Source organism: Elaeis guineensis, chromosome 4 (genome assembly GCF_000442705.2).
Source record: "Elaeis guineensis isolate ETL-2024a chromosome 4, EG11, whole genome shotgun sequence".
Lineage (NCBI taxonomy): Eukaryota > Viridiplantae > Streptophyta > Magnoliopsida > Arecales > Arecaceae > Elaeis > Elaeis guineensis.
Window position 1 is genome coordinate 16,187,725 of NC_025996.2, and position 12,274 is coordinate 16,199,998.

Consider the following 12,274-nt stretch of genomic DNA (forward strand, 5'->3'; position numbering starts at 1 on the left):
TGAGCTCCTGCCCCGAGAAGACCTGCACTTGGACTGAGTTATATCCGCACAATAAACAGCCTGTTGGAACAATATTTAAAAATCAGATGTGATTTAAGAAGATTAATGAGAATTTTGATCGTAAAACTTGTAAATGACTTATAGAAAATTTGGAAATAAAAAAATCAAATCCGGAAGCATGTTGACACTGTCCTAAAATGTATTTCCGTCCTTCGTGCAAGAATATCCGAAAAAACCATCCCAAGATACGATCAGGATCATCTGCTAGTGAGCACGATCGTGAAAGAGATTGATGAAGATTTTTTCAGCACCCAGAAAAAAAAAAAATATTATAATAGAGAAGAGAAAATCATTGGAAAAAAAGATTAGAAGAGAACTTTTGGATAGCTTTCTTAGATCCCAAGGGGCCTTTTTTTATAGCCAACCAATATGACTATCGTGATCGTTTATGGCCATTGAGATTTTTATTGGCCCATAAAGATCTTTATTGACTCATAAAGATTTAGAAGAGAAGACTTTTGGATAGCTTTCTTAGATCCTAGGGGGTCTTTTTTATTGCCAACCATGACCGTTTATGACTGTTGGGACTTTTATTGACCCATAAAGAGAAGTTCAATGGTCAAATTCTTTAATACAAAATTCAATAGTCAAAAAATAAAAATAAAATTAAATATACATGACTGTTGGTAATTAGGAACCTAACGGTCAGAAATTAAAATCATGATAATAAAGAGATTAAAATATTTAAGAGGTAAAATTAAAAAATTAAATAAAATTTTGAATTTTTCTCCAACAATCTCGCACAAAATTTAAATTTTTTAAAAAATTATAAAATAAAATAATATAAATTTTTCGATGTTTATACTATACAATGGGCAAAGTAACTTAACCTTACTTAGTGCAAATAGTTTTCATCTGAAGAAAAAGAAATGAACCAAATCTTGAACTACATTTCTTTAATTCAAACTTCAACTACCATACACATAATAGTGAGTTTCTTCGTCACTTCATGGTTCGGGTTTGCCGGATGGCAAGAATATTTAGAAGCCTGGCTTACAACATTACGTCTTATATTTACTTTAGGAAAAGATCTTTCTTATCCTTCAAAATCAGATCCAGACTCTAAATCTATAGTAGATAAATCTTCAGAAAAGATATTCTAATAGAGGAGAAAAAATTATTGGAAAAAAAAGATTAGAAAAAAAAAATTTTAGATAGCTTTCTTAGGTCCAAATGGAGCTTTTTTTTTTTTTTTTTTTTTTAGCCAACAATATGACTATTTATGACCATTGGGATTTTTATTGATCTATTAAGATCTTTAATAAGAAGTTTAACGGTCAAGACCTTTAATACAGAATCCAACGATCAAAAAATAAAAATAAAATTAAATACACATGACCGTTGGTTGTTGGAGCCCAACGGTCAGAAATTAAAATTAATAATAAAAAAATTAAAATATTTAAAAAATAAAATTAAAAAAATAAATTAAACAAAATTTTGAGTTTTCTCCGATACAGCTAACGAGAGGTTTTAATATTGACATTAAGAAACTCTCCAAAAGTCTCTGTATGTTGCGCAAAATATGGTAAAAGGTCCGTGAAGAAGGCTTTGCAGCAACAATGACAATGTGAATACAAACCATAAAAAACCCAACCAGCTGCACCACCTGTATTTGAAAACAAAAACAAAAAAAGTATAGAAGGCGATAAGGAGAAATCAGAGCACATGCCAGAAGTCAACTCCTTCAAAATCCAAGCAAAATAGAGCTGCAATTTAGCATAGTAACAATGATCCAGCATGCCCTGACTAACTGCCATGAAACTGCAAAGCATACAATCTGCAAACGTACCGGATGTCGTATCAAACGAGGAACCAAAGTCCTAGATATAAAAGCATTATGGTCAATTATGTCACAAAAACCCAACTCCAGCTGCATCAGCCTGTAAGAGATAAGACATATGAACCAGCAAGGCATCCCCCTGTGCCAATGCAATATTGTTCAAGGTCTAAATTGGCAATGAAATCAACTACTTGGTTACCTTCACAACAAATATGGGAAACCTTTAAGAATTGTAGATTTGAGAACCATTGCTTGATATGTAAAAGAAAAGGGGTAGATACTTGTATGATTGCTTGATAAGGATTTGCCTCTATTGAGGGTACCACACACTTATAGAACTTTTTACTATTTTTGTCGGTCTTGCTCCTGAATTACCAGCATATGTTTCATGACTGTTTGTAAATTGAAAGCAAAAGAAATGAAATTTTCTGAAAAGACATGCTTTCATTCTGTTTGTTGCCGGCAGTCTCAAATTCTTGCCACTCTCCTTTACATAGTTTTATTTTTATTTTTTCGGAATTCACAGATATGCATAAATAAATAAATAAATAATAGATAAATAATGAATTGATGCAAACTGTGCCAAAACCCACCTCGATATTTATTTTATATTTTTTTTAAAAATGCTGCCCTATTGTGCTTGAAATATGCATGGCGACCAGAGTATGCTGGATAATCCACAATTTGACAAACACTTCTTGCATGTGTGTGGGTAGTTCAAGTTCAGGCTCAGACTCAGAGGAGAAGAAATTGTCGACCATGTCTTCTACTAGGTATATTAGTGATATACTTGCGCCGCATAGCGTGCCACTTGCACTACAAGGTTATCTGTCACTTGCCATGATATACTATTGGTATTCCTTATACTATTTATGCTTGGTTTCCATTTGATGCTTCTAGTCTTACAATACTAAGCTGTGCCGATGCCAACGCCGAGTTTTATGCTGGTGGTTTATATATCGCTATGTTGCTAACTCGCTATATTTCCTAATTCATGCTGTGGCTTGCAGTTGTTGCTATAGTATCTGCTGCTATAGCTGGCTAAGTCTGTCTAATTGTTTCTGGACATGCTTTATGAGGGGTAATATAGAGATGGGTTTGCACTGGCTCATTACTTGCCAGTTCATTTATCTTATATCTGACAGGTTTAGACAACAGGAGTTGCTTTTATTTGTGTCAAACAGACAGCCTGCTTCCTACTCAAATCATTTGTTTCACGGATTGGCACAGCTTTTGGCATGCTTGCTCTACTGCTATTTTTGTATTATATTATTCTTCATCCAGAGCCAGCTATTCTTATCGATCAACCATACTCAAACAGTTAAAAGAGAGAATTATTTGTTTGGCTGTTTCCAAAAGGCAAGAACAAATAGCAGTCAGCTAGTAATTTAACTATTAAATCAACCGAAACATAAGGCAATAACTACCAGAATAAAAATAAAAGTAATAGTTATCATATTATTACGTTTATGATAATGCTTTATGGTGATGGCACGAATGGCTTATTTTCCTTCTTTCTTTGAAAAATATGGTGGCTGCCTCCCAAGATTGAGCCAGAAACTTCTCACGAGGAGCCTGGCTGCAGGTGCCAACTGGCTGGACCAAGTCCCATTGGTTGATCTACCATGCATTCAAAAATCTACCTGGTTGAGTGAATAAACCAGGTCTTTATAAAGGGTCATGGTGTAATAAAAGAAACATTACATATTTTACTAGGGCTACAGGCTTGCATTATGATTTTGTAAGCAACTGATTTATTGAATTTACTCAAGGAGGCAAAAAAATAAATAAATAAATCAATCAATCAATCAGAAGAACTTGTATGTTCTAGCTACAATCCATTGCACAATACTAGGTCTTTATCTCCATGTGTTTTTGTTCAAACAGACTGGCATGCACAAGGGAGGCATGCAGGTATTACTTTGGAGAAGCAAGTTGGAGTTTTCTACACGTACGGAGCTCATTACCGTAGAACTCTTTACTAGAACCTTCGCTCCAGATATCAATTTTTTCAAAAAAAATTATTGATTATATTGCGTATAAAGATGATAAAATCGATCGACTCGATGGATATGCATCTTATTCAAATCCGATCAAATTCGAAAAATATAGTTTGATCGGATTTGGATAAAATCCAAAAACTGTAACACGGATATAGATAGGATATGGATAGTGCTTTTTTCTACCCAAATTCGAATCTAAATCTGAATCCGAATCCGATCCGAACCTATGGATATGGATAATATCAGAATCCATACCGAATATATATATTTATAATTTATTTTGGTTGATAATATTATAAAATTATTTTAATTATTTATATATTCTATGTTGAATTGTAATTCTATTTCTATATTTGATTTCTATAAATCTATACTTATAAATTATCTATATTTTTTTTTTGATTAATAATATGTATAAAATTATTTTGATTGTTTATTTTTTTTGGATATGGGATAAGCATGGGTCAGATATGGATTGGGTATGAAAAAATGGGTTATTGTGAGTATTTCGAATCCGTTGGATATGGAGATGGGTATTTTTTTTTATCCGATCGATATCGAGTAGAATTTAGGTATAAGATATTAATTTGGATTTAGAGATAAATAATATAATATTCGATCCAAATTTTATTCATTACCATCTTTTTGTGCATGCATGGTCAACGTGGTTATATTGCTACGATCTGATGATAAAGCTCTGTTCCTGCCTTGGAGTTTAGTCTAGCACCATCGATCGAGGTTTCAGATACTGAAATAGGTTGTCGTAATGCACAGGCCATAAACAAATGTGATTGCTGCTTGGGTAGTTGGGTGTACTGAACAAATTACAAAAGGTAAAATGGAGAAGAATTTGTAGAAAAAGAAAATAATAAGGTACAAAAACTAACATAAGACCTCGTCTGAGTTGATTCAATAGTTTTATTCGAATGCAGTATCGTCACGGCAAGGGAACATAGATACATATTATATAGAAAGAGATGCGGCCTATTGTACGAATTGACTGAATTTGGCAACGGTTCGAATCTAAAGATAGGAGTTTTGTAGTGAAGATACACATCGTTGCATATAATTTATTATTTTTAAAATATCTATAAATATAAAATTATTTAAGATGTATTTGATTATATTTTTTTATTTTTTATTTTTAAAAATATTTTTTGTTTTTTTTTATTTTTGCTATTGAATAAAATAAAAAATAAAAATATATTTGATAACTACGTTGCTGTAAGTAAAAAATATTGGGGACGGTAGGTGAAAAGTTCGATGAGAGAGAATGGTTCAGAAGGGGTTGGAGAGGTAAAGAACTCGACGAGAAAAAAAAATTCGAGTTTTTTATTTTTTGATTTTACGTTTTAGATGTACAGAAGTAAAAAAAAATAGAAAAATAAATTTTGAGAAGTAAAAAATTTTTATTTTATATATAAAATAATTATTTTAATTATTTTAATTTTAATTTCCTATTTTACATATCGTTATCAAATATTATTTTTTGATTTTTATTTTTTAAAAATTAAAAAATTAAAAAATATTTTTTTAATGGCTAACGAAACGGATGCTAGTTTTCAAACCCCTTGATGTGATGTGATTTAGGGGTTGGAAATACTATTTTAATAATATAACAGAGTAAAATTATAGCCCTAACTTACAAGTAAACAAACATGAAATTTTATTTTGCACTAACTATAGACCCACCAAACCGAACATTGAAAATATAGTTATAAATGCAGCAACCTCAACCATGTATAACTCTAACTACATGCATTTCCCAAAAATGTATATCCAAATGCTACCTAAGTCAAATAGAACAAAATGATCATTGAAAGTACATGGAAGATATCACTGGCAGCTCAAAGAAAGCTTAATTTCCTAGTCGAGAATATCTTTTGAACATGATTAACAACTCAGAAGTTTTTACCGGGCAGTGCATGAGCATTCATCGAAGAGTGGATCTTAAACGGGCCGAGTTCTAGGCCAGTAAATTTGTGTACAAGGCCCAACCCAGAACAGGAACAGATTTTTCACCATAAAAATATAATCGACGGCTCTGATTAACACTATGTAAGGATGCGTGGGTCATCGCTGTCGCACGTGATCTGAACTAGAACCTAAAATGAGCCACCCCTTAAGCGACGAACAAACGGGTCGGATTACACATAGGCAATTCGACGGTCCTGATTTCTTGTTTCGAAGGCCTCTCTTGTGCTTATAAGCTCATTTCCTCCTACCTCCGCCCCGAGCTAAACCCTAGCCCCAGGACGCCGCTGAGAGCTTCTTCGGAGCCATGGGTGAGCCGCCGCTCCTCTCTCAACTTCAATTCTTCCAATAGATCGGTCGGTTTTGCATCGATTCCATAGCATTTCGATCTAGGGTTTTGGATTTATCCCAAGATTTCTCGAAATCCTTGCTTATTTCTTCGTTAGGACGATCTGTATCTAGGAGTTGAGATTGATTCTTCTTTATAACTCGTTTGGTGGAAACCAGGGGCTTACAAGTACGTGTCGGAGCTATGGAGGAAGAAGCAGTCGGACGTGATGCGGTTCTTGCAACGGGTGAGGTGCTGGGAGTACCGTCAGCTCCCCTCCATCGTCCGTGTCACCAGGCCTACGCGCCCAGACAAAGCCCGACGCCTCGGTTACAAGGCCAAGCAGGTATTGGTCGCCGTTAGATTTCAATGAGTTGATGGTGCCCTTGTTGGATTTTTCCTGTACATCAGATCAATGCAGTCTGCAAATTTGGTGTCTTTTTGGATTCATGGGACTAATCTGACTTGAATGCACTTGTTACATGTGCATTTATCTATCAATCTTCAGCCATTGAGATAATGGATTTCACTTGTTGGATTGTATAGCTGCCTCGCATGATGTGTCGGTTGTTATTTATTAATTTATGCTTAACCTGTTATAAATTCTTATGACTCTTATGCTTGTTTGTGGGTCTGTTGTTCCTGCTGAAAGGAATAGATTGAAAGCACGAGGTAATATTTTATTTTTACTCTTCAAAATGTGTTATTATATCGTCACATTCTGATCGGAGAAGTCACATTTGTTATGTGCTCATTGGAAAATGATGCTTTGCTATGGTGATTGAATCTAAGAGTACAGCAAGGAAAGGAAAAAGATATGAAGAAAAAATTTTTGGATGACAATAATAAACATGCTTGAGATTTTGATGAGCCACTTAAGACTCAGTTGTATGCTGCTAAGAATATTAATATAAGCCAAGATAATGAAACATTGATTCTACAATGATGTTATGATGATATTTTTACTTTTATTTGTAATCTGTCTGTAGTCCTTGTTGCTAGATAAAAGTCCAAGAGCTAAATTTGTTAATTCACTAATCACATGTTTCCATAGGAAATATATTAGGGAGTTAATTTGATAATGAAGCAATCCATAGTCCACATAAATGCAATTCAATTCTAATTGGGTTTTGACACTCCCTTTTCCAATAGATGTAGTTGTACAATCCTGTGTTCTAATTTGATCTAATCTGAAAATAATCCTGCCATGCATGCAAAGGAACCTTGTGATATGAAGCATGTTTATATTAGAAACTTGAACGTTGGAAATTGAATACATGCATGCAGTGTTAAATGTTCCTCTTTTCCAAGTGATAGAGAGTCAATGGGCTAAGACTTTGGTTTTAGGAATGTGAAACTGGCTGCTTTATCTGAGGATTCTCTTTCCAGCTGTCTTCTGTCCAACTACATCCGGTGAGAATTGGCTGCTCTTTATATGTGTTACTAATATCAAGATGTTGGCTAAGCTAGGCTTTACCTTAAAAAGGTTGATTTTTTTTTTAAATTATCATTTGCTTTCAATGAAATAATGGATTGAAGTTGCATGCCATTGTTTGGTTTCACCATATAATTTCCATATGACTATATTCTAAATATGTTTTATTATTGTGAGTGTCTTTCAAGCTTATATTTATTTATTGCAGTTTAATATCCGACTGGATTAAGCCAATCTATATCCATGATTACTTTGCATCTGTAAGTTTAATATCTGAAAACCAATCTTGCTAGATTCACTTGCCAGTTGTACTTTGCTGGGGGAAGGCATTATAGGTCTCTTTAGTCTGCTTACATACAAGCGGACTCCAGTTATGTTTTTTGCCTTCATCTTGTTGCTGCAGCAAACCTACTTCTACCTTTTTTGTTGTGGAAGATGCCCTTTGGAAGACAGCAAGTGCTCAGTGCTCTCTGGTTTTGATTGTCTCATTCCTGCACGTGCAGGGATATGTGATTTATCGGGTTCGTGTTAGACGTGGGGGCAGGAAGAGGCCTGTTCCCAAGGGTATCGTCTATGGGAAGCCCAAGAATCAGGGTATCACACAACTGAAGTTCCAAAGAAACAAGAGGTCAGTTGCTGAGGAGAGAGCTGGTCGGAAGTTGGGAGGTCTGAGAGTGCTTAACTCTTACTGGATCAATGAGGTTAGATGGGTTATCTTGTCCCAAAATTGACTGCTGGGAACGTATATATTTCCTTTTCATGATTATGCAGTCCTATGGCCCCTTGGTATCTGTGCTATTCTCATGCGATTACATCATGTTCTGGTTATTTCCTGCAGGATTCAACTTACAAATATTTTGAGGTTATCCTTGTTGATGCTGCTCACAATGCAATTCGCAATGACTCAAGGATCAACTGGATTTGCAAGGGCGTCCACAAACATCGTGAGCTTCGTGGACTGACTTCTGCTGGCAAGAAATACCGTGGCCTCCGTGGCAAAGGTCACCTGCATCACAAGGCCAGGCCATCTCGCAGGGCAACTTGGAAGAGGAACCAGACACTGTCCCTCCGCCGATATCGTTGACCTTCTTTATTTTGTCGGTGTTTTCAGTATTTTGTTTCAGATAAACTCAATAGTTACATTTCTGTCAATTTTGTTGTGTTTGTTTAAGCTGTTGCTAGACGCTTCAACCATGCTAAGTCTTGAAGTTTAGAAATCTACGGCTTTTTTCTTTGGTGGTGCATTAATATATCTTACTTAACGCTGCGCTTTGGTGGATGCATTGGTGTTTGTTGCATGTTTGCTTCAGTTCTTCCCGTGATTTTGCTTTTGACTCGGTTCCATTGCCTTTGGGAAGCATATTTGTCTGTCAGTGCTAAACTATAAATGCTGGTGCATTGGTGAAGCTTTTTATTATTATTATTATTATTATTTTATTATTATTTTCTTTAATTTTAGTTTTTTTTTTATTTTTTATTTTAAAAATATCAATTAATTTTTTTAATTATCGATATGTTTCATATGATCAGTCGTTTGTTTTCATTAATGAATGTGTCATGTGATCATCATATAGTATCATTATTCTATAAAATGAAGAAATATCTTTATCTTCATCTCTCTCTTTTTTCTTTATAGGTGTTTCTCTTTTTTTCCTTCTCCTTCCTCCTCTTCATCTTTCTCCTCATCCATTTTTCTCATCATTTTTCTCCAAGTCGTCCATGAGCCATCCCTTTTATGGTGATTCTGTCTCTTTCCTTTCTTTTCATCAGCAATCCATTCTTCTTTCTTTCATTTCTCTCCATTCTCTTTTCCTCGTCCTCTTCTTCTAATGCATTTTTTACCGACGCTCTTCTTTCCTTTTCTTTCTTTCTCGTCTACATCTTTTCTTCATCCTCTTCCAGCTTTCAAATCCTACCCTTCTATGGTAGCCCCTCTATGTTTCTTCCTTCTCGTTGATAACCCATTTTTCTCCTTCTCTTTCTTCTTACTCATTTCTCTTTCTCTATAGTGGCTCTCTTCATTCCATCTATTTTCTATCTTCTCTTTCTCTTCATCTATTTTCTCTCCTCATCTTCTTCTTCCTTAAGCCATTCCTTTCCACATTGGCTCCTCTATCTCTGTCCCTTCTCGTTGGCAATCTATTCTTCCTTCTCCTCTTTCTTTCTATCTTTTTTTCTTATTGTCCTCCTCCTCCTCCTCTAATGCATTCTTTGCCGGCGGCTTTTTTTCTCTTCTTCTTTTTCTCCTCATCCACTTCTCTTCATTCTCTCTCTTCTAAATCCTACCCCTCTACGATAGCCACCTTCATATTCGTTCCTTCTCATCGGCAATCCATCTTTCTCCTTTCTCTCCCTCTTTATCCATCTCTCCTCTTCCATGATGGTTTCTCCATCTCCACCCATTTCTCTACCTCTTTCTCTTTTTTTTTATCTATTTTTTCTCTTCCAAGCTATCTATAAGCCATCTCCCTCTTAGTGACCCCCTCCATCTCCGTCTCTTCTCGTTGGCAATCTATCTTTCTTCCTCCTCTTCCTCTCCATCTTTTTTTTCTTCTTGTCTCTTCCTTCTCCAACCTATTCTTCACCGATGGCCTCTCTCCCCTCCTTTCCTTCCTCATCATCTACTTTTCCTTCTCATTTTCTTCCTCCTCCAAGCCCATACATGAGCGAGAGGTATTTCTATCTATTAAGAAGAAAAGCTAATGTTATTTGTTAGCAAGTGAATGACCAGATTATATTGGAACATATTTGTGAGAACCGACCTGATTGAGCCCGTTTTGAACCAAAGCCAACAAGCCTGGCTAACTTCTATCCAAAAAAACAAAAGAAAAGGGGTTGGAATAGAGGATGCGGTTGTGATCCTTTGCTCGTGCCTTCTTCGCTTGGATAAAGCCATCGAATCGTGGTGATGCATGATCTTTGGGCCGGTACAAACCGTCGGTAGTAGATGGAGGCCGATGCAATCGAGGAACAGCCGACGTTAGGTTAGTCTTATTTTTTCACAACCATTGTTCATTTAAACCCCTCTCCTCCCTTGTAGTCAGTATCATCAAGCTTCTTCTCTTCTTTCCTCCTCTTCGATGGTCGACGAGCCACTTAACCTAAGCTCGACTATCCAAAACCTTCTTCTTTCCCTCTCAAAAACTCTCTATGCTCCATTTTTCCTCCATCTCATGGTTTCCACCCTTTTTCTATCGGAATCCACTCCATCCGATCGAGTTCCATCATCGCTGCCACCTCCAGTGAGTCTTTTCCTCTTATTCTCTTTTTAGCCTTGGGTGCCACCATCAAGACGGCAAAGGGCAATGCCGCTTTTCTTCCTCTCTCTCTCAGCTTCTATGTGTGACTGAGCTGCTGGCCATTTTAATTATTTCTCCATCATTCGACCACTCTAGCTGCATCACCACTACCCGACGTGACCCTGACCACACTCATGCTGGGCCACCCTCTCCTCTCGACTTCTCCGTGCCATGGGGAGAACCTTTGTTGTGGCATGAGAAGGAGAGAGAGAGAAGAAAAAAATAAAAAAAAATAAAGAGAATTTTTTTTCAACTTTTGATGGAATCTAGATTCAGCCTCTCTATCTCTATTGATTAATCTTGATCAAATATAATTGTTATTTTTTCTTTAATTTATGAATTAAATCGAACCCATGGATTTTATTCTGATCAGGTTGGAACTCGAATCATGTTAGATTGGAGGTTTGATCAAGATCATATTCTTTACATTCATATAACAAGGGACTTTATCTAAAAACCTATATTAGATAATTATTAGATCTAAATTGATCGAGACCCTGAATTTTAGACTGGATCCGATAGTCTGGATTGGAGCCTGTTGTGAGATAAATTAGGCTATTTGATGTTTTATTGAAGTCCAATCAGGAGTTTAAGTATTTTATATTTTGATCATTTTTTTTGATTATTGAGTTTCAAAAAATTCCAAGATGAAAATAGTAAGTTACATCTATCCCTGATATGTATTATCATGTATGTGATTTAATTTTAAATTCATTCCATTTAAATTAAGTATCTTATATGCTCTACATGAAAATAATTTGTGACATATTTGATCGAATATGCATGATTTAGTGGACTTGATTAGTATTTTGTTGCATCAAAAATATGTTGGTTCCACTATTGTCTAGTCTGACTATAATCACACGAATTCAAAATTTAGTCTCCTTTCAGATCTCTAGTGGGATAATCATTGGCACATGACCGACGGACGGCATATTATAATTAGGAGCTAGTTTTTCTCCTAATAAGATGAGATTGATTATTGGCATGTGCTGATGGGAGCACAATTCTCTGTGTAATATTAAAGCTAGTTTTTATTCTGAGCCTTAGTGGGATAATTATTGGTACATGACCGATGGACGACATATTATACTTAAGATCTAGTCTCTTTTGGGGCTAGCCATGGGCCGATCGTGACCATGATCAGAGGGATTAAAAGAGTGAGAGTGGATGATTGATCTTTAGTTGTTCTAAAAATTTATTTTGGCCAAATGCATATTTTAGATCTATGTTGATAGATATAAATGTTTTATGAAAAATCATGCAACCTTAAAATTTATATTTTATGCATAAGATATTTAATTAAACTAGAAGTTATGGTAATTTATTGGACTCGTAAAGTTTATTATCTTTTTTTTTTAATTTTTTTCAAATGCAACAGAATGGTCAAGGCTT

At 35.3% G+C, this 12,274-nt stretch overlaps 1 protein-coding gene across 2 annotated transcripts; it reads left to right on the plus strand.

Annotated features, from left to right (window-relative positions):
• Positions 1 to 5,990: 5,990 nt before the first annotated feature.
• Positions 5,991 to 8,859, plus strand: LOC105043676 (large ribosomal subunit protein eL15). 2 transcript variants are annotated; one of them, XM_010921325.4, is made up of 4 exons: positions 5,991 to 6,128; positions 6,325 to 6,491; positions 8,084 to 8,281; positions 8,419 to 8,859. In XM_010921325.4, exons 1-4 carry the CDS (start codon positions 6,125 to 6,127, stop codon positions 8,662 to 8,664), a joined length of 615 nt encoding a protein of 204 aa, XP_010919627.2. In that variant the 5' UTR covers positions 5,991 to 6,124; the 3' UTR covers positions 8,665 to 8,859. The 2 variants fall into 2 exon arrangements, with proteins under 2 accessions (XP_010919627.2, XP_073111796.1); XM_073255695.1 differs by lacking the exons at positions 5,991 to 6,128; positions 6,325 to 6,491 and adding an exon at positions 7,809 to 7,840 and having other exon boundaries at positions 7,984 to 8,281.
• Positions 8,860 to 12,274: the final 3,415 nt, after the last annotated feature.